The sequence below is a fragment of the Sceloporus undulatus genome, chromosome 6 (genome assembly GCF_019175285.1).
Source record: "Sceloporus undulatus isolate JIND9_A2432 ecotype Alabama chromosome 6, SceUnd_v1.1, whole genome shotgun sequence".
Classification (NCBI taxonomy): Eukaryota; Metazoa; Chordata; class Lepidosauria; order Squamata; family Phrynosomatidae; genus Sceloporus; species Sceloporus undulatus.
The window spans coordinates 154,180,091-154,204,238 of record NC_056527.1 but is presented as its reverse complement, the minus strand read 5'-3'; the positions used below and the strand labels follow the sequence as shown (position 1 = coordinate 154,204,238).

The following is a 24,148-nucleotide window of genomic DNA, read 5'->3' as shown; positions in this document are numbered from 1 at the left end:
GAGCCATCACTCTTACAAGAAGGTCATTACAGGGTTCAACCATAGCCAAAATATCTCTTACAAGCTCTATCTAGACAGAAAACTCTGGCCTGTTACAGACTGCCAAAATAAAGCTGCTTTGGGTCTCTTTGGAGGTATGCTATTTAAATGATGCATGGGTCCTAAGAGTCCAGAGGTCGCGCCAAAGCCACACTCCATTCCTAAGCACTGGAGTGCAGCTTTGGTGCAGCTTCCGGATTCTTAGAATGCATGCATCATTTAAATAGCATACCTCCAAAGAGACCCAAAGCAGCTTTATTTTGATAGTCTGTAACAGGCCTCTCTCAACATGACAAAGGATGGGACAAAATTGGCCTTTGGAACTCCAGTTCTCACCATCCCTTACCATTGGCTGTGTTGGCAAGGGATAGGATCTGTCATTCCCACCCTTAGACTAAAAATCCCACTTGGGTGTTAATTTGGTTCCTAACCATTCAGGTTTGCCATCTTCCTTAATACATTTTTACTTACTATCCAAAGCATCCCAAGTTCCTACTTGACAACTTCAAGGGCAATCATGATGTCTTTGGAGCCATTCCTCTCACAAGAAGGTCATTACTGGCTTCAACCCTAGCCAAAAGGCCTCTGACCAGCTATCCCTAGATAGAAAACACCGTCAAGATCCAACCCAACAATGGCAGGACAATGATGTACACTAGAGTGTGGAATTGCAACTGCAGTTGCAGTGTGCAGTGCCATACATCTGAACAGGTTTGTCAGGCTCTTAGAAGACCATGGCTTCCACAGTCATAGGTTGTCCCCCAAAATGCTGATATTGTTATTTACACTTCCACACTCTTAAAATGTTCTCCCCTCCATACAACCAAATGGAACCCCAACTAAAGGTAGGTCCTCCCTCCTCCCATGCCAACCTTGTGCTTTTAAATCCCAGCACGATCCAGTCAGGACAAAATACAAACAATTTCTATACTCTAGACATGTTTGAACAACATATTTAAAAGATCCAACCTATTAATAAAAAGAGACCATTATGCTTTTGGTGATACGGTCTGGGGATGCTGTCTACCACTGCTGTAAAATCAAGGTACTCCTTCCTCCTTCTATGAAATTCAGGATGCAGACAAGTGTTGCAAAACATCATCCGAGTTTTCTGCAAAACTGGTTGCCTTTCCATTTTCAGAAATCACCACCAAACTCTTTCTTGCATCCTCAGCAACTCAAAGGTTCAGGCGTGCATGCCTTTCTGGTCCTATCTGCAGGTGAGGGACCAAACTCAGATGGAATGAGACATCATTCCATCATCACTGAAAGCCTTTGTCGATCTAACCAACTGCTGTTGTCGGAAAGTCCAAGTGTCTGCCCTCATCCTGTGGGTTAAAGGTAAAGAGATTACAGTCAGCTCAGAAAGTCTTTTGAAACAAGGCATCCATAAATAAAGTGGAAGAGATGCAGCAGAGTTTCCCACTGCTAAAAGAAAAGGCCAGTGGGAAATATGACCACCAGGCCTATATTACCTAAAAACTATCACCAATCCAAGGGGAAAAACTCGCTCATCCTTCTTAAGAGTTTTACTGTACACTCACATGTTTGTGTTCAGACAGTCCAAATGTACCTCTTCAACAATGGGGTGGAAAGCTGGGTTATTCAGTTCAAACATCTCAGTACCTGCTTCAAGATTGCATGGTCCAGTAATTATAAGCTTGTCTTTCCGGCCGAGCATCTTGGGCTTTAAAAAAAAAGGTCAGAAGTTAGGAAACCTCACCATACTGTAGTCTAGCAAGTTTTCACATCAAGAAGAAAAAGCAGCACATTCCCAAAAGTAGAATTAAGGTGCATACGAGTGACATGTGCCATTCACAAGACCTAGAAACTGTAGTGCATGCACTGGTAACCTCACAGCTCAATTTCTGCAAACTCCTTCTTGCATCCTCAGCAACCCAAAGGTTCAGGCGTGCATGCCTTTCTGGTCCTATCTGCAGGCTACACTTGTACCTAGTCCGGAAACTGCAGTTAGTACAAAACATGGCTGCCAGGCTGATCACTGGTAAAATTAAAAGTGATCATATTACACCTATTCTGAAATCTCTTCACTGGGTCCCTATTGGTTTCCAGGCGTAGTACAAGGTTTTGGTGATATCCTTTAAAGCCCTACATGGCTTGGGTCCAACCTATATAAGGGATCGCCTAGTTCTGTACAATCCGCCCTGCACCCTCAAATCCACTGGGAGGAATTTATTGCAACCCATAAAAGCCAGACTAATGGCAACCTCCCAGAGGATGTTCTCCGCTGCCGCTCCCAGACTACGGAATGCCTTGCTAGAGGAGATCCATCAAATAACCAGTCTAGACAGCTTCAAAAAAGGTGTCAAGACGGATCTCTTCTGGCAGGCCTTCCCAGAATAGTTCAATCTAATTTCTGTACTCTCCCTACTTTATGTAGCCACTGCCTCTACTAGCAAATTACTGTCATTTTAACAGGTTGAATTTTTAAACTATATTGTATTTAATCCTGTTTTAAAGGGGGGTGTCAATTTATTTATTGATAATATGTATTATTCCAATATATTCTAGTCATGTAAGCCGACTTGATTGCTGCAGCAGAAAAGCAGGGTATAAGAATAAAGTTTATTATTTATTTTATTATTTATTATTCATAGGACAACAGATTTCTGCTTCTAAGGCAAGGCTAGGAAATTGTAGCCCTTCAGATGTTGATGAACTACAATTCCAACATCCTTTGACACTGACCAGGGGCTCAGACTGATGGGAACTGGCATACATCTCAGTTCCAGGGAGTATTCTGCCTCAAGGATGCACACAGTTCTTGGGTTTCATTTGAATAAAAATATAGTACAACCTGAACAACCTGTATGCTTTATGTTTAATACAAGTGAGAGGAGGAACTTTGTTAGTTGCTGTGTGCTTCCCAGTCATTTTTAACTTATGGCAACCCTAAGGCAACCTTATCATAAGGTTTTCTTGGCAGGTTTCTTCAGAATGGGTTAGCCAGTGTCATCCTCTGAGCCTGAGAAAGTGTGACTTGCCATAGGTCACCCTGTGGTGTTTTTTAATGCTCAAGCAGGGGAATCAAACCCTGATCTCCAGGACTCTATGTTGTTCAACACTCAAACTATGACATCACCCTAGCTCTCGAGAAGGAACTACTGTATTATCGAGCATTCATCTACCTGTACAATTCAGTCAAGCTGGGCAAACAAAAAATTAATGTTGTGATTGCAGTTTGGAATATATTGATCAAGTAAAATCTGACCACAACTCCAGTTGTGGGAGTATTTTTGCTATCAGGTGCAGGTTATTTCCAATTTATGGAGATCCTAAACCAACATGCGAGTTTTCTTGCTCAGAAGAGGTTTGCCACTGCCTTCCTCTGAGCTTGAGAGCCTGTGACTTGCCCAAGGTCACCCAGTAGGTTTCCGTGGCTGAGTGAGGATCTGAATCCTGGTCTCCTAGTCCTAGTCCAGTGCTCAAACCACTACACCATGCTGGCTGTATAATCCTAAAAAATTAGCTTTTCCAAAGCTTTGCTACAGCCCTTGAGAGATGAGTGTCCAACTCTAGCATGTTCAGATAAGGTTCAGATCAAAGACACAAACAATGGTTATAAAAGTGTGTTAATATGACTGAAGCAAGGCTGTCTTACCAGCAAAACCAAGATGGGAAGAGCAATTAATGCAAGGACCAACAGAGCAATGATGGCTACAGCATAGCTTGGAATGCCCAGATTTGAAAAGGGAGGCTCCAGCCCATCACCTAAGGGAAGAAACAAAAGGGAAAACCTTGTTACATTTCCAGGGCATGCTTTGAATGAAGCAACAGCCCCTCCTTCTAACTTAGGGAAGAACACCTCGTGGTGCTCCAGATACTGCATTGCCTATCCCATGATCCCTGGTTAGGGATGGTGGGATCTGCAACACCATTTGGAGGGCCACAGATTGTTCACCGTTATTATTATAGAGCAGGGACTGGCAACAAAACTAAACTAAATAGTATTGTACCTGAATGCCCTCTTGGGGTATGCAGAACATTTTGCCACATTTTCTTGCCCCCGTGCCATCGGTGGGCCAAGGAGATGCCTTTTTAAAAATCAGGAATTCATTTCCAGTTTGCTACTGCTTGTTTAAAAAAAAAAAGCACTGCCTCTGAAAATTGCCCACCCTTGGTCTCCAAGCAAGAGTGAAGAACCTCTTTCAGCTCAAGGGCCAAATTCAATTTCAGATATATTCTCAGAATATCAACTGATTGGAGGATAATTACTATGGCTAATTATTTTTAAAAGCAACTTTCCAGTGCCAGTTCTGTAGACACAACGTTTGTGTTCAATCCTTGAGGGTCAGATTAACTCAGCCTTCCATCCTTTCATAGGTCAGTAACATGAGTGCTCAGTTTGTTGGGGGCAACTGGTTTACTGATTGAATAGAGAGTGCAGAGTTCATTGAGAAGCTGTATAGAAATGTAAATACTACTACTATTGTTAAGCTCTGTTTTCCTTCTCAGGAGGTCATGTTAAAACCCATCCTTTGACATACCTGCTACAGTAAAGGAGAATGGGTCCACCTGAAGGGTTGATGAATCCAGGTAATCCCTTGGACCAACTGCAAGGGCGAGGGTTTGGAGAACATCCTTGCTGGTTGGGGCTGGATGCTGGAATATCACATCTCCATGACACATCAAGGAGCCACCTCTGTAGTCAAAAGGCAAAAAAATATCTTAAACTGTTCTAGATGGGAAGACTTGAGAAACCACTGTGAAGCAGGTTAGCCTTATACAGAATGAACTGCCCAAGTAAATTTCACCGCTAAGTGAAAGGTTACTTAACTTAGCCCAAAAAAACGGGCAAAACATGGCCCTCCTGATGTTGTCAGATTACAACTCCCAGAACCCTCACCATTGCCTATACTGGCAAGGGATGGTGGGAATTGCAGTCCAACTATATTCGGAGGGCCATTAGTTTGCACACGCCTGCCTTGATCTCTCTCTCTAACCCAGCAGGGAGGAAGACAGTTTGGTCCTCCAGTTATACTTTAGTTCCAAAACACCCGTCAAACACTGAAGGCTTCTGGGAGCTGCAATCCAAAAATATCTGGAAGACATCAAAAAGCCTGCCTCCTGCTACTTATGCTTCTCTAACAGTCCTCCATTCAAGGATTCACTACCTTCAACCAGCACCTTCAACAGCAATCACAGTAATTCCAGTTTCTTTCCAGCCCCAGATAAACTCTTATGCCAGGGATTCTCAACTAAGATTCCTTGGAACCCTACATTTTAATGAAAGGTCAACAAGGCGTTTGCGACAGATTGCAAGTGAAAAAAAATAATTAACTATTTTTGAGCTGTAGATTTAACTATTTTTAGACAGGGATTCCCTGAGTCCTGAAAATTATCTCAAGAATTTCTCCAGGATAAAAAGATGGAGAAGGCTGTCTTGTGCCGATGTCCTTAACTCAGTGCCCTCTGGCTGCCTTGCAGTCAAGTAACCATAATCTTCAGTCACTATTTCAAATCCTATCACCCCATTTCAACTCCTGATAAAAGGGCTTTTATATATAGATATATATATGCAGCGCCTCACAAGCTTACTGAGCAGTAAGTCTCCATTTGTTGTTGTGTGCCTTCAAGTCATTTTCAACTTATGTCCACCCTAAGTAATTTTAAAACGTAATTATCATGGGGTTTTCTTGGCAATATTTTTCAGAGGAGGTCTGATATTACCTTTGCCTGTGGCTGAGAGATTGTGACTTGCTCAAAGTCACCCAGTGGGTTTCATAGCTGAGCAGGGAATCGAACCCTGGTCTCCAGAATCAGACTCCAACGTTCAAACCACTACCCAACGCTGGCTCTTAAATCTCCATACAAGGTCTATTTAATTGAACATTTTTACACTGGCGCTTATTGTGGGTTAAGCGCCGGTTAAACGTCCCTGAAGTGCGAAGGTGCGAAAGCTGGTTGTGCTTCTGAAATGTCAGTGAAGCATCCCCTCCTCTCTACCGTCCTTCAATAGTTCGCAGAGCAGCCATTTCTTATTAATGGGAACTTTGTGTTAATAGGAAATGGCTGCTCCATGAATGATTCAAGGATGGTAGAGTTGACGAGACGTTTCACTGATGCTTCAAAAGTGCGACCAGCTTTCACACCCTTGCGTTTCAGGGATGTTTTACCGATGCTTAACTTATGGTAAGCGCCAGTGTGAAAATCTTCATTATCTTGTTAATTCTGCTGTGTCACAGGCTAGGTTACTAGCAGGACTCGGGAACTTGAAGACTCCAATTCTCATGGAGCCCCATTGAGCCTAGCCAGTGATGGGGATATTGGGTAGAGCAGCTCAACATTTGGAGGGCTTAACATCCCAGCAGCAGAGTATATGTTGAAAGTGCTACTTACGTGATCCCTCGGATTGCCACTTGCAGGAGGTTTTTGTACTTGCCCAGTACATGCATTAGCTAATGGGGAGGAAAAAAAGAGGTTTACAGCTCTGTAAGTCATCAGTTAAAATCTACGAGAGCCTAGACCAAGGGTAGGCAACTATGGTGGGGCCAGGAGCCAGTTTTCTTCCCCTGAGATCCTCTTGGGACCAGATGGCTAAGAATGCAAAAGAAACAACAAAGACCCATAACTGACCAGAAACCCACTCCTGCTTTTTGGGGAGCGAAGGGGAAAATGGAGTATTGTACACATTTTGAACCCAGAAAAGGAGGAGATCTACCTTTCCCAATGCTTTATCCAGTTTCAAATCTCTCCTACCATTTTAACGACAAACAAGGAGTGCATCTACACTGTAGAAATAATGCCATTTGACACCACTTTAACTATCATGGCTCCATCCTACAGAATCCAGGGATATGTAGTTTTGCGAGGCACCAGTGCTCTTTGGCAAAGAAAACTAAAAACTTTATAAAACTCCAAATCCCAGGATTCCATAGGATGGAGTTAAACTTAAAGTGGTGTCAAACTACAATGTACAGGCTCTCTAGAACTCAGGACGCCCTTCAGATGCCCTCATTTTGTGAGCTTTATTGATTGATTGATTTAAATATTTATAACACATTCTCCATAGCCAAAGCTCTGAGGATGGCTCACAAAGTCGATTTCAAACATTAAGTAACAATGATTTTAAAAATGTAATTCATTTATCAATTGAAACCCATACAATTTAAAACAGGAGAAAACGATTCAAAGTAGTGCCAGCCACAGCACATGCACAACCTGGAGGAAAAAGACAAGTTTTGGCTTGGTGCCGAAATGCTGACCATATGTACCATTTTAAACAGTACAGTATCTTTTTTTCCTATTTTCAGACTGTCCAGTCATTTTCATATCAATGTTAATTTTGTCCCATTTTCAAGAAAAAATGTCCTGTTACATTGTGAAAATGATTTGAAGATCCCTTTTTGAAACTGTGGTTGTCAAAAAGTTGTGTCACGGAGGGGCATGGGAAGTTTTATGATAAGGTGTTCAACGAGTGAAATTTGCTGAATGAGATTACTTCATCGGAGAAATATTCATGGTACAATCGTGGTAAAACACAGTCAGTCCCCCTCTACTTATACCAAATTTTTTGTACAAGTTCTGTCACTGAAGAATAATTCAAAGTTATAGCCATGCTAGTCTGTGGAAAGATCTTGTAGCACCTTTGAGACTAACTGAAAGAAAGAAGTTGGTAGCATGTGTGCTTTTGTAGACTTCAGACTAGTTCCTAAGATGCATTTGGAATAATAATTGTTAGCTCAATATGTGCATGTATTAAAACTTTTGTTATCATCTTTTTCACAAATATGGAATATTATATAACCCTGTCCTGGTTTTGCCATCCCAATGTCCCATTTTTGTCTCAAGGAAATATGATCAGCCTATGCCAAAATGATGCCAACATTGGTGCCAATCCAAGGGGAGGGTATTCCACAATTGAAGTGCCACTGCAGAAAAGGCCCTTCCCCATGTCCTTCCACAGTGCATTTTCCATACCGGTGGGACACAGAGGAGGACCCCTCCAATAGATCGCAATTCTTTGGCAGGCATCGATAAAGAAGAACTCCCTCAAGTATCAAGGTCTGCATTTTGCCTGCCATGACTTTTGTGCAAAGGTGTTGTTGTGTTGCCGTATTGCAATGGGATATGCAATGAAGCAATTATTGGAAGGAAGGGGTTACTGCATTTACAGCTGGCATGATAACAACCAAGGGAGGGAGATTTGGCTCCAGACTATCCAAGGTCATTCTTCTGGGAAGAAAGTGGCTGTAGAAACAAGGAGAGGGCAGTATGGGAAAGGAGGGAACCAACATTGCTTTGAGTTTGTAAGAAACAAGCAATTAGCCCACCAGTCATCTGAAATTAGTTAAGGCATTGCAAACACTTGTTGTTCGAACAATGAACGTTTCCGGTATGCACCTTTAGTTAGGGTTTGCTGAGTTTTAACAACTAAATTTTGAATTTCTGAACTTGGGCTGCAGAAATAATGCAGTCTGACACCACTTTAACTGCCATGGCTCAGTGCTATGGAATTCATGGAACTGTAATTTGTTGTGGCATCAGAGCTCTCTGACAGAGAAGGCTAAATGTCTGACAAAACATGGACCCCATTCTTAGGTTAAGGATTGTGGGGGCAAATTCACAGAAGGCACATATGAACTAGAAATGGGAAGTTGGTGGCACATGTCACAGAATTGAAACCCCCAACTATTCCACACTACTGGATATGGTAGGGCTACTGGGAGTTGAAGTCAAACAACTTCTTAGGAGAGCCACATGACTCCCATCCGCTTCTGATTTAGAGTTGCCAGAGATAGTGCAGGGAAGAATCCAGCTCCCTTCCTTTGCCCAAGGAATTTTGTACCCATCTGTCACTAGAAGAAAGATCAGTCAGTCCTTGTTCCAAGATTGCAAAGTGAAATAAACATAGAAGAAGATGTACTGTTAATTCAAGCACAACAACAACACTAATACTCTTTTCACAGTCCCTTCAGTCTTCTTTTAAGGAGGCGTTGCTCATCTAGTCTAGCCGTAAAAGACTTGATGGGCAAGCTCTAGAGGTCCAGGAGCCAGATTTTCATCCCTGGCACCCACCCAGGGACAGCATCACCCTCAAATAATGAAATCACAATTAGAACACTGTAGTTTCACTTCAACTTCCATGGTATCAGCCTATGGAATCTCGGGACCTATAGTATAGCATGGCACTAGAGCAGTAGTTCTCAACCTCTGGTCCTCCAGATGTTTTGGATTTCAGCTCCCAGAAGCTGCAGCCAGCATGACCAATGGTAAGGTGGCCTGGGAGCTGAAGTCCAAAATGGACTTCAGGATGGAACCATGGCAGATACAGTGGAATGATGCACTATAACTAGGTAGTGTGAAAGGGTCCCAGGAATTGGCCAGTGCATTGATTCAACATGTTTGTGTCTTATTCATACCACATTAGAGAGATCCCTTGCGAGATTCTGATGTTCTGCCGAAGAACGGTCCATCATTTTCTCATTGAATATTCTGTTGGTCACCAAGAAAGAAACTGGGAATACTTGAAGGCTGAGCCTTGACCCTGTAATCAGAGAAAACTTTACTGGAGTAGACTGGTAAGCTTCCATTCATTACCCACTATCACCCTTAAAATGGGATGCAGAGAGGTTGGGTTGGACAAGTACCTACTGACCATTGATGGAGAGAGATGTGAGGTCTACTGAGTAATTTGAAAGTGCCATAAGTGCTTCTAGAGCCCAGCCAATGTCAACATGAGTGTCGGTATCAATGTAGACTTCTCCATTTATGTTTATGCCACCTTGGATGTTTCTGTGCAATAGAAACCATGTTACATTAACATAAGAAAAACAGGAGATGAAACCAAAGACCTAGCTAGTCCAGTATTCTGGCTGGCCACTGTGTGGGTAGATGCCTATGGAGAATGCCAAAGTAGGATTTGTGTGCTACAGACACCTCCTATTTGTATTCTCCAGAGGCATACTATCATCACAATTAAGCAGTCACTGATACTTTCATCCATGTTGTTGTGTGCCTTCAAATTGTTTCCGCCTTATTGTAACTTAAGAGAAAGTTTGCCATGGGGTTTTCTTGGCAACATTTGTTCAGAGGAAGTTTATCATAGCCTTCCCCTGAGGCTGAGAGCATATGACTTGCCCAAGGTCACCCAGTGGATTTCATGGCCAAGCTGGGAATCATAACCTGGTCTTGAGAGTTGCAGTCCAACACTCAAATTATTACACCACACTGACTCTCTTCATCCTCCATATAGACTAATTAAGGTTATTCCCCTCCTCCTTAGCTACATGCAATGCTACAATATACAACCATGACCCTCTCAAAATTGTTGGGCCACAATTCTCAGCATTGCTACTCAACATCATCAATGATGAAGGATGCTGGGGGTTGCAGTCCATCAGCAAGTGGAGAACCACAGTTGCGAATGCCTGTGCATTAATACAGCATTACTACCTATTTTATTTTTCTGCCAAACAAGAAGACATCAACCTTGTTGGCCAAGTAAGGTCTCATGATTTATTAAATGTCAAACCACACTGGTCTCATGAAATTTTGTCTACTTATTATTAATTATTATTATTATTATTAAACTTTATTTCTATAGCGCTGTAATTATACTTCTTTGAGAACAGGTCCTCCTATCAGTACTTGATATTTAGCCACTACTGGTGGACTGACCCAAGATTAGCATCACCCAGATCTGAAGAAAATTAGCTTACGTACATACCCACTTTCAACAAGCGAGATGTTCCGCACAGCATAACAAGCTCCAAGCAATTGAGTCACCTACGGAGATAAGAACCATAGTTTTATTTAGTTATAAGGCTTCAGCTCACATACTAAAAGAACCAACAGGCCACCACAGAGACAAAAGCCGAATGCTCAAGCCATACACAGACAACTCAGGCCCCCTTAGAGTTTGTTTTAATTATTTAATTTATCTCAGTCTGCAAGGAATATTTGTTAGCTTTGCTTTATACAGTACTTGTTTTGCCTTGTTAATTGTTATATATTTTGCTTACTTAATTTTTTGCTACTGTTGATTTGCTCTGTATTTTTGTTTTTGTTATTTACTGCTATTGTTAATTGTTTTCCGAACAGTGAACCTGGCCTTCAGGTTGAAAGAAGTATCCCACCCTGGGATTAGAACAAGGGGGGCCAAAGTGTGGCCCTCTAGAAATAATAGCTTTAAAAATTACCCATTTTTCACAATCCAAAGTGGGATTTATTTGTTGTTTGGCAATCTGTATGGCCCCATGAGAAAAAGTTGGCCTCTGGGATCCACCACAACTGTCCACCACTGGATGGACCTCTTGGACTAGGATGAAGGACCCAAGTTTTTCCCCAATTTAATGATGGGAGGAGGATGCTAAACCTCCCGTGTGATAATCTCCATAATCTCTTCAGACACTTAACAAACTGACTGGATGTAAAACTATCTGCCATTTCTATTATACTCTCCTCCTTACTGCTTTTTGTTCTTGACTCAGTTTGTTCCAGTCTTAAAATAGGTTATAGGTTGGTAATAAAAGCACCTACAAGAATCGTCACAAGGCTAAGGCAGGAAAAAGCATTTGGAGTTACTGCCAGCGCTCAGCAATTCAGACAAGATGCATTGTTTACCTCCAAGGGCTTGGCATGAGTTGGTACAACCAAAAACATATCATTTACCTATATGGGTACATGAGGCAAGCAAGAGTAATGGACACAACCTACACAAGAACATGACAGTCTAAGTGCTATGTCTCCCAGACTCAAGCTCAAATGCTTATGTTACCTTGTTTCCCAGACTTTCCAGATGGTCCCAGTTCATCATACCATCCAAGGCTCCTCTGGAAGCTAATCCCAGAGAATTGAAGGATATGTCCAGCTTCTCAGGTTCTAGGTTGTTCAAGGTGAATCCTGGTAAGGATGGAGACAAAGAAGCATTCATCCCTTGCCAACATCCCGAGCACGCCCTGATGGCCATTTTGCTCGAAGGAATTCAGTTGGCACAGAGCTTGCTTGATAAGCACTCACCATTTGAATGAAGAGACTGGACATCCAGCCTCCAATCAAAGAAGGTGTCCATGGCCCGTCTCTTTACCTCCGTGACAATCGTACGGATGACATCAGAAGGTGTGGGAACAGGGACCTTTGTCTGGAATATAGCCTCACTCTCAACAATCACAGAGCCATTCCTATTCAGAAGTGAAGAAGTTTAACATTAATTTGGCCATTTCTATAAACCTCCTAATGTATCACTGGTCCAGGACCACTTCTACAGACCTTATAGCACAGGGGTGGGTAATTGTGGCTTCCAGATAATCCCCCCCCCCTTTATAATCCCCAGGTGGGCTTTGGGAAGAAGGGTCTGAAAGCTGTAGTCCAAACAAAGAATTTAGTCAAGCTCTGGTCCTGTTCGCAACCTCTTCCACCTGCAGGGACCTTCTACTCTCATCAACTTGAAAACAAGTAAAAGTATCTAACCAAAATCTCTGAACAAGTATGTTCCTTGTTACTAGCCATGCTGGGGCTGCTGGGAGCTGAAATCCAAAACTTCCAGGAGTCCAAAGGTTTCCAACACAAAGGCTACTATTTCTATACAAGCAAGGATAAGTTAATTAAAGTAAGAATTTATTCAAAGATTAGTCAAAGAAGGTCAACTGGATAATCATAATTTAAAACGATGTCACTAAAAGGATATAAGTTACTGTACAGTTTACACAACTAAAAAATATTAAGATAAAACAATAAATTGAAAGAAGAGATGGAAAAGAGATCCTAGGTAGAAGGAGGTCAAACTTTTATGTTACGTGTTTTTTTACAAAAATGAATGAAATGTAAGTTTTATGTCATGTTGTATATGTTTTATGTCTGATGTTGATATGTGGATATATATATTGGATTAAATGGCAATAAAAACATATTTAAAAAAGCAAGGAGGAGCAGTGGCTTTCAGTAGGAAACATCAGGCAGGTGAAGGCCCATCCCCTCTACTTATACAGATAGGTTGCCTTTGGGCATAATACCTGCTGTGTTGGTCTCTAGTCTTGCCCAATTAGGTGCTATATGCCCACATTTTCAAAGCACTGGCTAGGAGTTCCCTCCGCTGATCCAAAAAAATAATAATATAAAATCAGGACTCACAGTACCTTACAAGAGTGCTGTGGCAAAGACCCTTAGGAAACGTGAGTGTTGAAACAGGATGGGGAGATTACCGTCACTATTGCAAGAGCAATTAAGAAATTGAGCAATTCCTGAGAGCTACATCAAGTAAGGATTCATCATCAAGTTAATGGTGGGCAGTGAAGGATCACCATCCATCTATTCCCTTTATTTATATCTCACCTCCCCCCCTGTCAGAACTCCAAAGCCAATAACTAATCAATATTCCCATCCACTGTAGTTACTGTTCATATTGTTGTAATGGCTTAAAATTGTAGTCTGCCAGCTTGCTTTGCTATGGGGGTTGGGATGCTTTGGCGGGATAATTGCATAGGTCTGGAATGCACTGTTTAATTAGTAAGAGACATCTGCAGAGCTTCTCCAAGGTCACCCTGCTTTCTCTAGCCTGGGAAGCAAACAGGAGGGAGAGGTGTGGGGAGTAGAAGGCGGGAGAGTAAAAAAGGTGGGGGCCAGCCAGGAGTGCTTTTAACTTGAGGCTTGAGATTTGCTTTTCAGAGTTCACTAAAAAGTCTGTCTGATCACTTTCATTCATATCTCAATAAACTTCACTGCTTTTAAGCAAGTTGCTGTTGGAGATTATTGGTGAAGGTTGTTGGATCTTACCCCCCCCCCCCCCCAGGCTTGGACTCAAAACAGTTTAGAACAGACAGAAAATTACAATTAAAACACATTGCAATTAAAAACATAGAAAACTTGAAATTAAAAGTGTTAAACGAAGAAAAGAATGTAAACCATCTAAAACTTTACTTTAAAACAGGAATGGGGAAAATGTGGGCCCCCAGTATCAATTATCTCTTGCAGGATTTTAAGAGTATTTCAAGATGTTTAGAGCCCCCTGGAATCCCCAAGAGTCAAATTTAAAAAATAAAATAACCCCCAAAATGTTGCAAAATGCCCTTTAGGGTCACAGAGAGGCCCAAAAAACATTCCCCCATATCCCATAGAGGGTGTTTCGGAGCAAAAATAAATAGTCTTCTTTTGCAGGACCAAAGTCTGGGAGTGGCCACAGAGAAGGTCCTTTCCTGCATTCCCACGAAACATGCTAGTAAAGGCGGTAGGACAGACACAAGTGCCTCCCTTGTAGAGCTTAAAGGTTGGGCAGGTTCATACAGGAAGATCGGCTGTTGTTATCTGCTGCCAAATCGACTTTGACTTATGGCAACCTTATGAATGAGAGGTCTCCAAAAGCCCCAGTCATCAACTGCCCTGCTCAGGTCTTGCAAACTCAAGCTCCAGCTTTTTTGAGTCAATCCACTTGTAAGCCACTCTCCCTCTTTCCCTACCTGTCTTCTACTTTACTTTTAATTATTGCACATGTTAGCAGCTGAGCATCCTCTTGGCTTGAGTACAGTTGCATCATTAGACCCAGTGCTATGAAAAGAGATGGTCCTTCAAATAGTATGGATTTGATCCATACAGGGCTTTTTATATATCTGTCAGCACTTTAAAATGGTGCCCAGAAATAGACTGGAAACTAGTGGAGCTATTGTAACATCAACCTGGCTACGGCTGTGTGGAGCAGTTGAAGTTTCCAAACATTTGTCAAAGGCAGCCCTGCACAGAGTACATTATGGTAATCCAGGTGAGTTCTAACTAAGACATTTAACAACAACAACAACATTTCTTACCTGCCTCCCCCCATGGATTGAGGTGGGGAATAACAACAATGAACAAATACGCAACATCAGTTAATCAATTTAAAAGGACAAATAAGACATAAGCATTTAAAAACAGTCCACATTAAGAATTAATCACTTAAAATTCACGATTTAATAATCTTCTGGATAAGCCTGCCAGAAGAAACTGATCTTTGATGCTGTTTAAAATTCAAACAATGTATTCATCAGCTGTCAAATCCCTTTTGACAGGTCATTCCACAGTCTAGGGGAGGCTAAAGAAAAGGTCTCTAGCTAACAATTGCCAACCTAGTCCTGGCTGTCTGGAGTAAATGTCTGCCAGAGGACCTGAATGTACCGAATGGATTATATGGGAGGTGGTGATAGATAAGTAACTGGGACCCAAGCCATGTAAGGCTTAGATAGTAACCAACACTTTGTACCTTGTCCGGAAACTAGTTAGCAGCCAGTAGATTGATTTTAACATTGTTGTGGTATGATTCCTTCTGGATGTTCCAGAAACCAATCTGGCTGCCGTGTTTTGAACTAACTGAAGTTTCCGAACTTGGTACAGAGGTAGCCCAATGTATAGCACATTGCAAAAGTCTAGTCATGAGGTTACCAGTGCATGAACTACTATTTGTTACCACGACCAAGGAAAACATACAGGGCTCCTGTTCACTTAACAATTGTATAGAAAGGGAATTTAAGCAGGTGTTCACCTAGTGAGCCTACTCCAGATGCAGCTCACCTGCCACTGCCTGCTCCAGTCTCAGCAGTCACTCCTCAGATGCATGAAACTTGAGTAGCAGAATACTTTAAAGAGATTACAGGACATGAAGGAGCCCAAGCAGCTTGCAATGGAAAAGGGCTAAAGAAGGGACTGTTCAAGAACATGCAACTTTTCTTTATTATTATTAACCTTTATGGGGCTACAACTTCCAGAACCTCCCAGCCAACATCACCACTGTACTCCAAGAAAAATAACTTTCCCAGGCTCTGGGCAAGTTGTGCCAGCAATCATGAAATCATCTTAAAATGAACAGTAAATATGCCCAATTTACAATTAAAGTCATAGACAGGCTGCAATATTATTAAAGAAAAATGACTGCAGTGAGAATAATGCAACCCCCCCATGCACAATGAACTGAAACTCCCAGCATTCCTCACCATTAGTTATGTCAGCAAAGCTACTAGGAGCTGTAGTCCAACCATGTAATTCCTACCCATAGTTTACTCAATGGAGTACAGTACAAACTTCCCCTGGGGAAAAAATGCTGTGCAACACATTTGTTAGGACTACTTACAAGAAATGGAGAATGTTTGTTTGAAGGAAGCTCTCATAAGTAGATAACATCTTATTTACCTGGGGGCAGAACATCAAATAAGTTTATTGTTAAAGGACTCTTTGCTCAAAGGAACATTTAGAATGAAGAGTTCTGACAGAATGACAGGCAGATCAACATACAGAAGCAGTCCAAGATTTTCTTCTTCATTCTTCCAACCTGAAGGCAAGATGCAACAGGATGGAGATGCAAGCTGGGCCAAGAAAAGTAGCACTCTTTTGACTTTAGAGACCTGGCGAACTACCACCCTCACTGCCAAAGATGGCTGGTGGAAGGCTGTAATTCCAATACTGTGCACCCTTGGCATAAACGCCCTCGCCATACATGGTTTTTAAGCTTACACAAACGGCGAGGAGTAAGGGACAAAATGGCGTACATGCCAGAGGCGCATGTGTGCCACAGCATGCAGGAGCATGCCACCATTCAACTCAATGGGACTCCAGTATATGTGAAATTTTCCTCCAGAACAAATCCCCCACATATGGCAAGGGCAGACTGTATATCTTTTGTCAAGCTCTGCTTCTTGCTACACAAATGAAATCCACTTCTTAGAGCAACCTTTTGCAGACCAGTCCATCTACAATGGGTTGAACAGAAATAATGGTAACCTGGTATGCTACAAGTATCATAGTTAACTCCCTAAGCCTCATGAAATCTCTCTTTGTTAGTTCTTCATATCTCCTTTCTTATTCCTAGGCAGCATCACACTACATTCCAATAACTCCCTCCACTACCATTCATATGGTTAACTATTCACCTTGGATTTAGGTGACATTCCTCTTTCTGCCTTTGTCCCCCAACAACCATCATTAGAATTAAACTTGTCACTCCATCCCACACTGGCTAGATTTGCATTTCTATTGCTAATTACATGGCTGTTACTGTTGTATGCTTTCAGACTTAGGGCAGGCCTTCAGGCAAACCTATCATGGGGTTTTCTTGGCCAGATTTGTTCAGTGGAGGTTTGTCATTGTCTTCCCCATAGCCTGCTTAGAAATGTCTGTTCCTGGACATTTCACACCACAGACTGAAGTCTATGAAAGCTTATGCTACCAACTTCTTTCTCTCCATCTCAAAGGTGCTACAATATCCCTTTGCATTTTGATCCTTCAGACTTGAACTCCCAGAATCCTCCTCCATTGTGAGCTACACTGGCCAGGATGTTTCTGAAAGCTGAAGTCCAAAACATCTGGAAGACCAAAGGCTGAGAATTACTGGCTTTAAGTACTTTCCTGAGAGCAGGGGTAAGACACTTGTGGTTGTCTAAGATGGTTCCCAACATATCTTGGCGCTGATGTTATTGGGAAAGGCTGGTGGAGACTGATGTCCTGCAACATCTGAAGGGGGAGAGCCAGTGTGTTGTAGTGGTTTGAGCATTGGAACACAACTCTGGAGTTCAGGGTTTGCTTCCAAACTCGAGCATAATAACAGTAAGGCGAACCTATCATAGGGATTTCTTGACAAGTTTCTTCAGACAGGGTTTGCCATTGTCATTCTCTGAGGTTGAGAGTGGGGTTTTATGCTCAAGCGTGGAATCGAACCCTGATCTCCAGAGTTGCATTCCCACATTCGAGCCACTACAACACATTGGCTCTCCCCCTTCATATGTTGCATAAGTCTTGGTTATGATATCAGAAGCCAGCAAGATTCACAACTTAGTATTCACTCAACAACCATGGACTATCATCACCAATATGGAAGTTGCTGTTGTTGTTGTTGTTGTGTGCCTTCAAGTCTATGGCGACCCTAAGGCAAACCTGCCATGGTGTTTCCTTGGCAAGGTTTGTTCAGAGGTGACTTGCCCTTGCCTTCCTCTGAGGCTGAGAGAGTGTGACTTGCCCAAGGTCATCCAGTGGGTTTTATGGCTAAGCTCGGAATCAAAGCCCTAGTCTCCAGAGTCATAGTCCAGTGCTCAAACCACTATGCAGTAATATAGATAAGAGCAAAAAAAGTTTAAAGTGCTGCCTATTCCCTTCACAAAACCTGGTTTTGACTCGACATGCTGAAAAACCAGATCCAAGTAGGGTACTGTCAGGGCCAGTTCCCATGGCTATAGCCAAGCTTTCTGGCAGAATTCCAATGCTCCAATAAGCCTTTGTAGCATTTACAAGAATCCAGAAACCCTAGGAAAGATGACTCAAACACTTGTTGTCTGGGACATTGCATATACAGCATAAAACAGTTGCCTTCAAGCCAAGTTTCTGGCTGCTCAGGTGTTTTTGTAAGTATGACTTGTTGCTAGCATTGGACATTTAAGATAAGAGACATAAATAGTGGGAAATCTTTCCAGTGTCCTTTTATCATTTTCATTTTTAACCCTTCCAGCTCATCGCCAGCCTTTGCAATCTAAAAACAACAAGTCCTTCACCCAAAATTGTAACATTTCTACCAAGCTCTAGCACCATCACCCAAATAGATGCATTTTCACCGCAGAAATACTGTAATACAGTTTGACACCACTTTAACTGTCATGGCACCATCCTACAGAATCTTTGGATCTGTAGTTTTGCGAGATATTTAGCCTTCTCTGTCAGAGCGCTCTGGTGCTACAACTAACTACAAATCCCAGGATTCCATAGCATTGAGCCACAGCAGTTGTCAGGTGTAGTCAAACTGCATTTTCTGTGGTCAATGAAGCTTCAACTTTCAAGCTTAAAACATGGCTAATACTAGCCCCTTCCGACGGGTCCTCAATAAAAATGGTAATTTCTCCTTTAAGCTTCTTGAACATAAATACAGAAATACTAAAGTGCTTTTTAAGATAAGGGTGGAGGACTTTAGATCTTGGGTTCAAATTCAACTCTTCCATGCTTCCCTAGCTCTTGCTTGAGGTACTAAGTTACTAATGGTATTAGCAATCTGATGGGTTCATCACACAGTGACATTTTGTAACCTACCTGTAAATACACAGATGTTGTTTATTGCACAAATCCCAACAAATCTCTATATGAACCCACCTAAGATCCTCTGTAGAAGCCTTTTTCTCAGTCCCACCACAGAGGCCCACTGGATGATAATACAGGACAGAACCTTCGCAATAGTTGGTCTCAGAGTGTGGAATTCCTTTCCACTGGAATAGACTAGTTCCCATCTTCATTATTGCCAGTGTGGCGTAGTACTTTCAGTGTTGGACTATGACTCTGGAGACCTGGATTGGCCATGAAGCCGCTCCGATTGCCTGAGTGCAGATGGGCTGGATATTATTATTATTATTATTATTATTATTATTATTATTATTGAATCCATTGGGTGACCTTGGGCAAGTCACACTCTCAGCCTCAAGGGAAGGCAAGGGCAAACCTCCTCTGAACAAATCTTGCCAAGAAAATCCCATGATAGGTTCACCTTACGGTAATTCAGAAACAATTTGAAGGCACACAACAACAACAACCATTTTATTTAAACAGGCCTGTGATGATTAATTTGTTGCTGAAGGGTCTTGCTAATGGTGGCGGTGTGATGTACTGCTATGTGTACCTTCCAGTCCCTTTTTATTAACAGTGACCCTGTTACAGGGTTTTCTTGGCAAGATTTGTTCAGAGAGGGTTTGTCATTGCCATCTTCTGAGGCCGAGAGTGTGACTTGCCCAAAATCACCCAATAGGTTTCCATGGCTGAGCGTGGATTCAAATCCTGGTCTTAAAATTAAGGGTGTTTTAGTATGATAGCTTGTTCAGTTGTGTTTCAACACTTTTATCATCAGGTTTGCTGTTCTAGTCCAGTGGTTCCCAAACATTGGTCCTCCAGGCATTTTAGACTCCCAGAGGTTCCAGCCAACCTGGCCAAGAGTCAGAAATTCTGGGAAGTCAAGTCCAAAATACCCGGAGAACCAAAGTTTGGGAACTACTGTGCTATTCTATTTTAACTTGACTTTTGTCTTCCAGCAGTTGTTTAATTTTTAATTGGTGGTATAAATTCTATGGCTTTTAAAGAAATAACAAGAAATAATTAAATTATTTAGATTTTAATTAATTAAAATAATTAAGTTATTAAAGAAGTAATAATTAGCAATTTAATTATTCCCAGCTTGGCTGTGATGACCTTGAGCAATCACATGCTCTCAACCTCAGAGGATGGCAATGGCAAATCTCCTTTGAAATCTTGCCAAGAAAACCCCACAATAAATTCACCTTAAGGACACCATAAGTCAACAACCTTAAGGCATACAACAACAACAAACTGTCCCAAGGCCTGCCAGCAACAAATGTATATATATACACACACACACACATATATACTTGAAGGTTTGAATGTACACCAGGGTCTCCAGAATACTTACTGTTAACTTTACTTCTTTCTCCAGCTTCTTAAAGCTTTCAGAGGATTTGTTCCCCAAGGCTTTGGTATAATTAATTCCAGTGAGGCGAAACCACAGAGGCAGAGCATGTACTGCTGGAACGAGTAATGTAGGAGTAGTTAAGGTGGTCAGATTTGCTTTTGTAGCTGACTCACTCAGTACTGGAACCTTGGGTGAAACTGGTTGCCTTGAAGAGTGAGTACCTGGGATCACAGTCCCCCTCTTAGCACCAGTTACTGTCTTTGCTTTGTTCTCCTTTGAGCTGGTTGCTTTGGCATCAACTCCAACAGTGGACCTGTTCTTCATAACATCTCCTGTCCCTAAGGTTGACACCAAAACCTTCCTAGTCAAGAGAGGTTGGGAAGTTGTGTAAAGATGAGGTGGAGATAGAGATGGAGTGAAGGATGATGTGGTGGTTCTCATCCTGCAATAGATGTTGTTGCAAGTTGACTTTGATTTATCAGGAAGAAATCTGGGGGTGGTCAGCAGAGCTGCTGTGGCAGAGGACATGAGGACATTTTGGGCAGAAGAGGACTCTGAGACAGGCATAGAGACAGGAGGGTTTGAGCCAGAAGAATCTATATAGCCTTGTCTAGGAATATGCAAAGCTGTTGTGTTGTCATCTAGTGGGGCAACTGCAGTAGAAGCATCAACAGACTTGTATCTTAGCTCAGTCTCTAATGTAGTAATTACAGCAGATGTATTTGGGTCAACCTCAAGGTCCTTTGTAAGTGGAAGTGGTGGTAATGTTCTGTACAGAGTGCTAGGTGATATTGGAGAAGGTGTAACTGCTTTGGAGCCAGGCTGCCAAACCTCTGCACTTGAAAGGCTGGACAGCACTGTGATCTCTGACACTTCCTGGTCTTTCTGAGCTTTTTCAGTAGCCCCAAAGTGCATTTCCAAAGTCAGCTCAGGAACACTGGTCCTAGAGGAGTCAAGTGATGAAAAGCTTGTTGATACAGATCTATGGGTTGTAAGTACAGAAGATCTCTCCAGTTTTGTCATATCTGTCAGGGAAGCTGTGGTATGCAAAGGCATGGGAATGCCATCTTTCCATTCAGGGGATGTTACCCCGAAGTGCTCTGTGGGGCCTCCTGTGTGCAGATGTGCCATCCCAGAAGAAGTGGGTTCAGTTGGCAATGTAAACCTTATTGTATCTAAGTAGGGGAGAGATTGAAGTGTACTACCTGTTCCTTCCGAGGGCTTGGGTGCAACATCATTGCTATACTTCTTTGTGACCGATGACTCCGCTGAGGCCTCCAACCCAGAAGGTTCCTCAGATGTCAGCACAACCCTAGATGTGGCAAGAGAGGTGGAACTTGGAGGAGGTAGTTTACTCCACCTTTGAGGCAAGGTGTTGTGCTGACCTGCCAGATCAGCTTTGGGCTGTACAGAAATTAAGCTGGAGGCCAACCTTAGAGTTGGCATGGTCTCTGTAGTTGTAAGTATGAGCTCCAAAGAGAGGATAGGTGACACCACCGCAGTTTTAGTGCTCTGTCCCATCTTCACCAATTCCCACCCACTAGGAGTGTTAGTCACAGCTTCCAATGGACCATCTTGTAGAAGGGGAATATCATACCCAGTTCCAGTGTCCCCAGAATGCAGTGTGCCAAGTGGAGAAGCAGTTGAAGGCTGCCAATATAAGACGTCTGGGCCAAAACGGATGCTACTACTTGTGCCCTTTGAGATGGCATCATGTGTAGGACCAACATAGAGTTTAGTACTTTCCTCTCCTCTGTGAGAAGTGATGCCCTTCCATTCTAACTTGGTTCTTTCAGCCAGAGAAGTGCTTAGTGCGTCCTCAGTTGCTAAGGAGGAGACTTCATATGCTTTTGTAGTTCTCAGACTCGGAGGAAGAGCTGTCAAAGCTGGACTCCTGAGGTCATCTTTTAGCTGGGAACTAAAGTTAGCTTCTGCAGGCATGCCAACAACTACTGTATTAGGATCCAGTTGGGTAGTGGCAAGAGAAAGGCTGAGTTCTGGCATCCCAGCTTCAGAGGAGTAAGGAATGTGTATAGGAATCTCTGTGGCCAGCTGGTTAATACTATTACCCACATTGCTGGGAGACTCTGTTGATAGAGCAGATATAGTACGAATCTCTGCAGCTGTGGGAGCAGGGGTAGATTGGAACAAGCTGGTACCCAGAGGTTCAGCTTGGTAGTGAATGGGAAACTTTATGCTAGTTGTGGAGCCAATGAAATCTGGCAGACTAAGGTGAGATGAGCCCTTGGCTGAGTGACTACTTAAGAACCTAATAGAGAAAGGGAGCAGAGTTACAGGAGCTGCACTTGTAGGAGACACTTTAGTGGCAGGTTCAGTGATACCAGTTTCCTGGCCAGTATGTGGAGTCATCTGCTCTGAGTGAGTCTTCCCTGAGCTTGAATCAGAAGGCTGTGTAGGGGGCAAGTCAGATAAAGTATTGGTAGAATGCTGTAAGACAAACGTTAGAGAGCTGTGGGCTCCACTACTTGAGTAGAGACCCTTAATCCCCGCATCAGTCGTCCCAGGAGTTGTTCCACCAGGAGATGCAGAACCTTGAGGACTAGCACTCAGGGTCTCAGGAGGAGTTGCAGGAGTTGGGTAGGACACTTCAGTCTTCCTGTACTGGTTACTGAGAAAGCCATCCTGTTTGGGAAGATCAGTGCTATGGTAGCCAGCATTTCCACTGTACAGATATCTCCCCGTAGGATGCCAAGGCGGGTGGCCTTTGGTAAATCCATTACTCAAGTCTGGATCGGTCATGTTCCACTTATTTGTAGAGTTCTGGAATGACAAGGGCGCTGGGGATCTTGGTCTTGCGCCAGGTAAAGTTTGGTAAGATGCAGCCAAATGGCTTTCGTTATATGCAGCAGTGTTGGCAACCAGAGGAATGATAGCCAAGAAGATCTGCCACATCCATCTTTTGGAAACTGTTACCAAGCCCACAAGAAGGTGGGAAGTTCCTCTCCTGGGTTTTTGGGAGCCTCTGTAAGGGTCCAGTTTGCCAGATGGTGGTCCTGCCCATTGACTTACAGCAGAAGAGTCCATCGGTGTTGGTCAACTGCACATCAGAAAAAAACAGGGTCGCCTTAGGGTCACCATAAGTTGGAAATGACTTGAAGGCACACAACAAGGCAACTGCTGCAGAAATTGTTTTAGGTCCAAGGCAGCCTTTTTTTTTTTTAACAACCCAAAATGACTTGGAACTCATTGACATGTTGCAAGCTTTCAAAGGTTTATATAAGAATACATTAAAGTCTTTTTACAGGAACCTTTAAAAGCTTGCAATATGTATTTTGTGCATTTTAGTTGTTCTGATAAAGATATCACTCTTGTGTGGATTCTGGATGTTATTGTACTTTGCTATATGGCCAGCATGGCTACATCTGGATAGGTTTCCTGTAGAAGAAGGTAAAGGAGACTCAACCTAGGGGAAAAGAGATTAAGCTGGAATACACTGTGAGGATCTAGGCTTGTTGTGAATTGGGCCTTCCTAATGTTTTTTCATTCTCATCCAGGTAGGTATGTAGCTATGGAGGAAGCAAAATGAAGGCATTGCTCTCCAAAAGAATTCTTAACTGCCCAAAACCCCAAACATGAATTTTAACCTGTCCCCAAACTGCATGCAGAAACACAGTTCATGCACCCAAACAAAAGGGGTAGGCTGTGTTTCAAAGAGAATTAAAATACAGCAAATTATCAGAGTTCTGCAGACTGAAACCCCATCACACTCTCTCAGCC

At 42.6% G+C, this 24,148-nt stretch overlaps 1 protein-coding gene across 4 annotated transcripts; it reads right to left on the bottom strand.

The window, feature by feature from the left end:
- Window positions 1-253: 253 nt before the first annotated feature.
- LOC121935297 (mucin-3A-like) lies at window positions 254-23,600 on the bottom strand. 4 transcript variants are annotated; one of them, XR_006104774.1, is made up of 13 exons: window positions 20,411-23,598; window positions 16,094-16,152; window positions 12,022-12,182; window positions 11,780-11,904; window positions 10,730-10,788; window positions 9,659-9,795; window positions 9,423-9,547; window positions 6,400-6,458; window positions 4,548-4,702; window positions 3,662-3,771; window positions 1,584-1,726; window positions 1,009-1,367; window positions 254-638 (listed from the first exon to the last, which is right to left on the bottom strand). XR_006104774.1 is itself a non-coding variant. In XM_042476676.1 (12 exons), exons 1-12 carry the CDS (start codon window positions 23,453-23,455, stop codon window positions 1,274-1,276), a joined length of 4,272 nt encoding a protein of 1,423 aa, XP_042332610.1. In that variant the 5' UTR covers window positions 23,456-23,598; the 3' UTR covers window positions 254-1,273. The 4 variants fall into 4 exon arrangements, 2 of the variants coding, with proteins under 2 accessions (XP_042332610.1, XP_042332611.1); XR_006104775.1 differs by having other exon boundaries at window positions 1,027-1,367; XM_042476676.1 differs by having other exon boundaries at window positions 254-1,367.
- Between the last annotated feature and the right edge of the window lie 548 nt (window positions 23,601-24,148).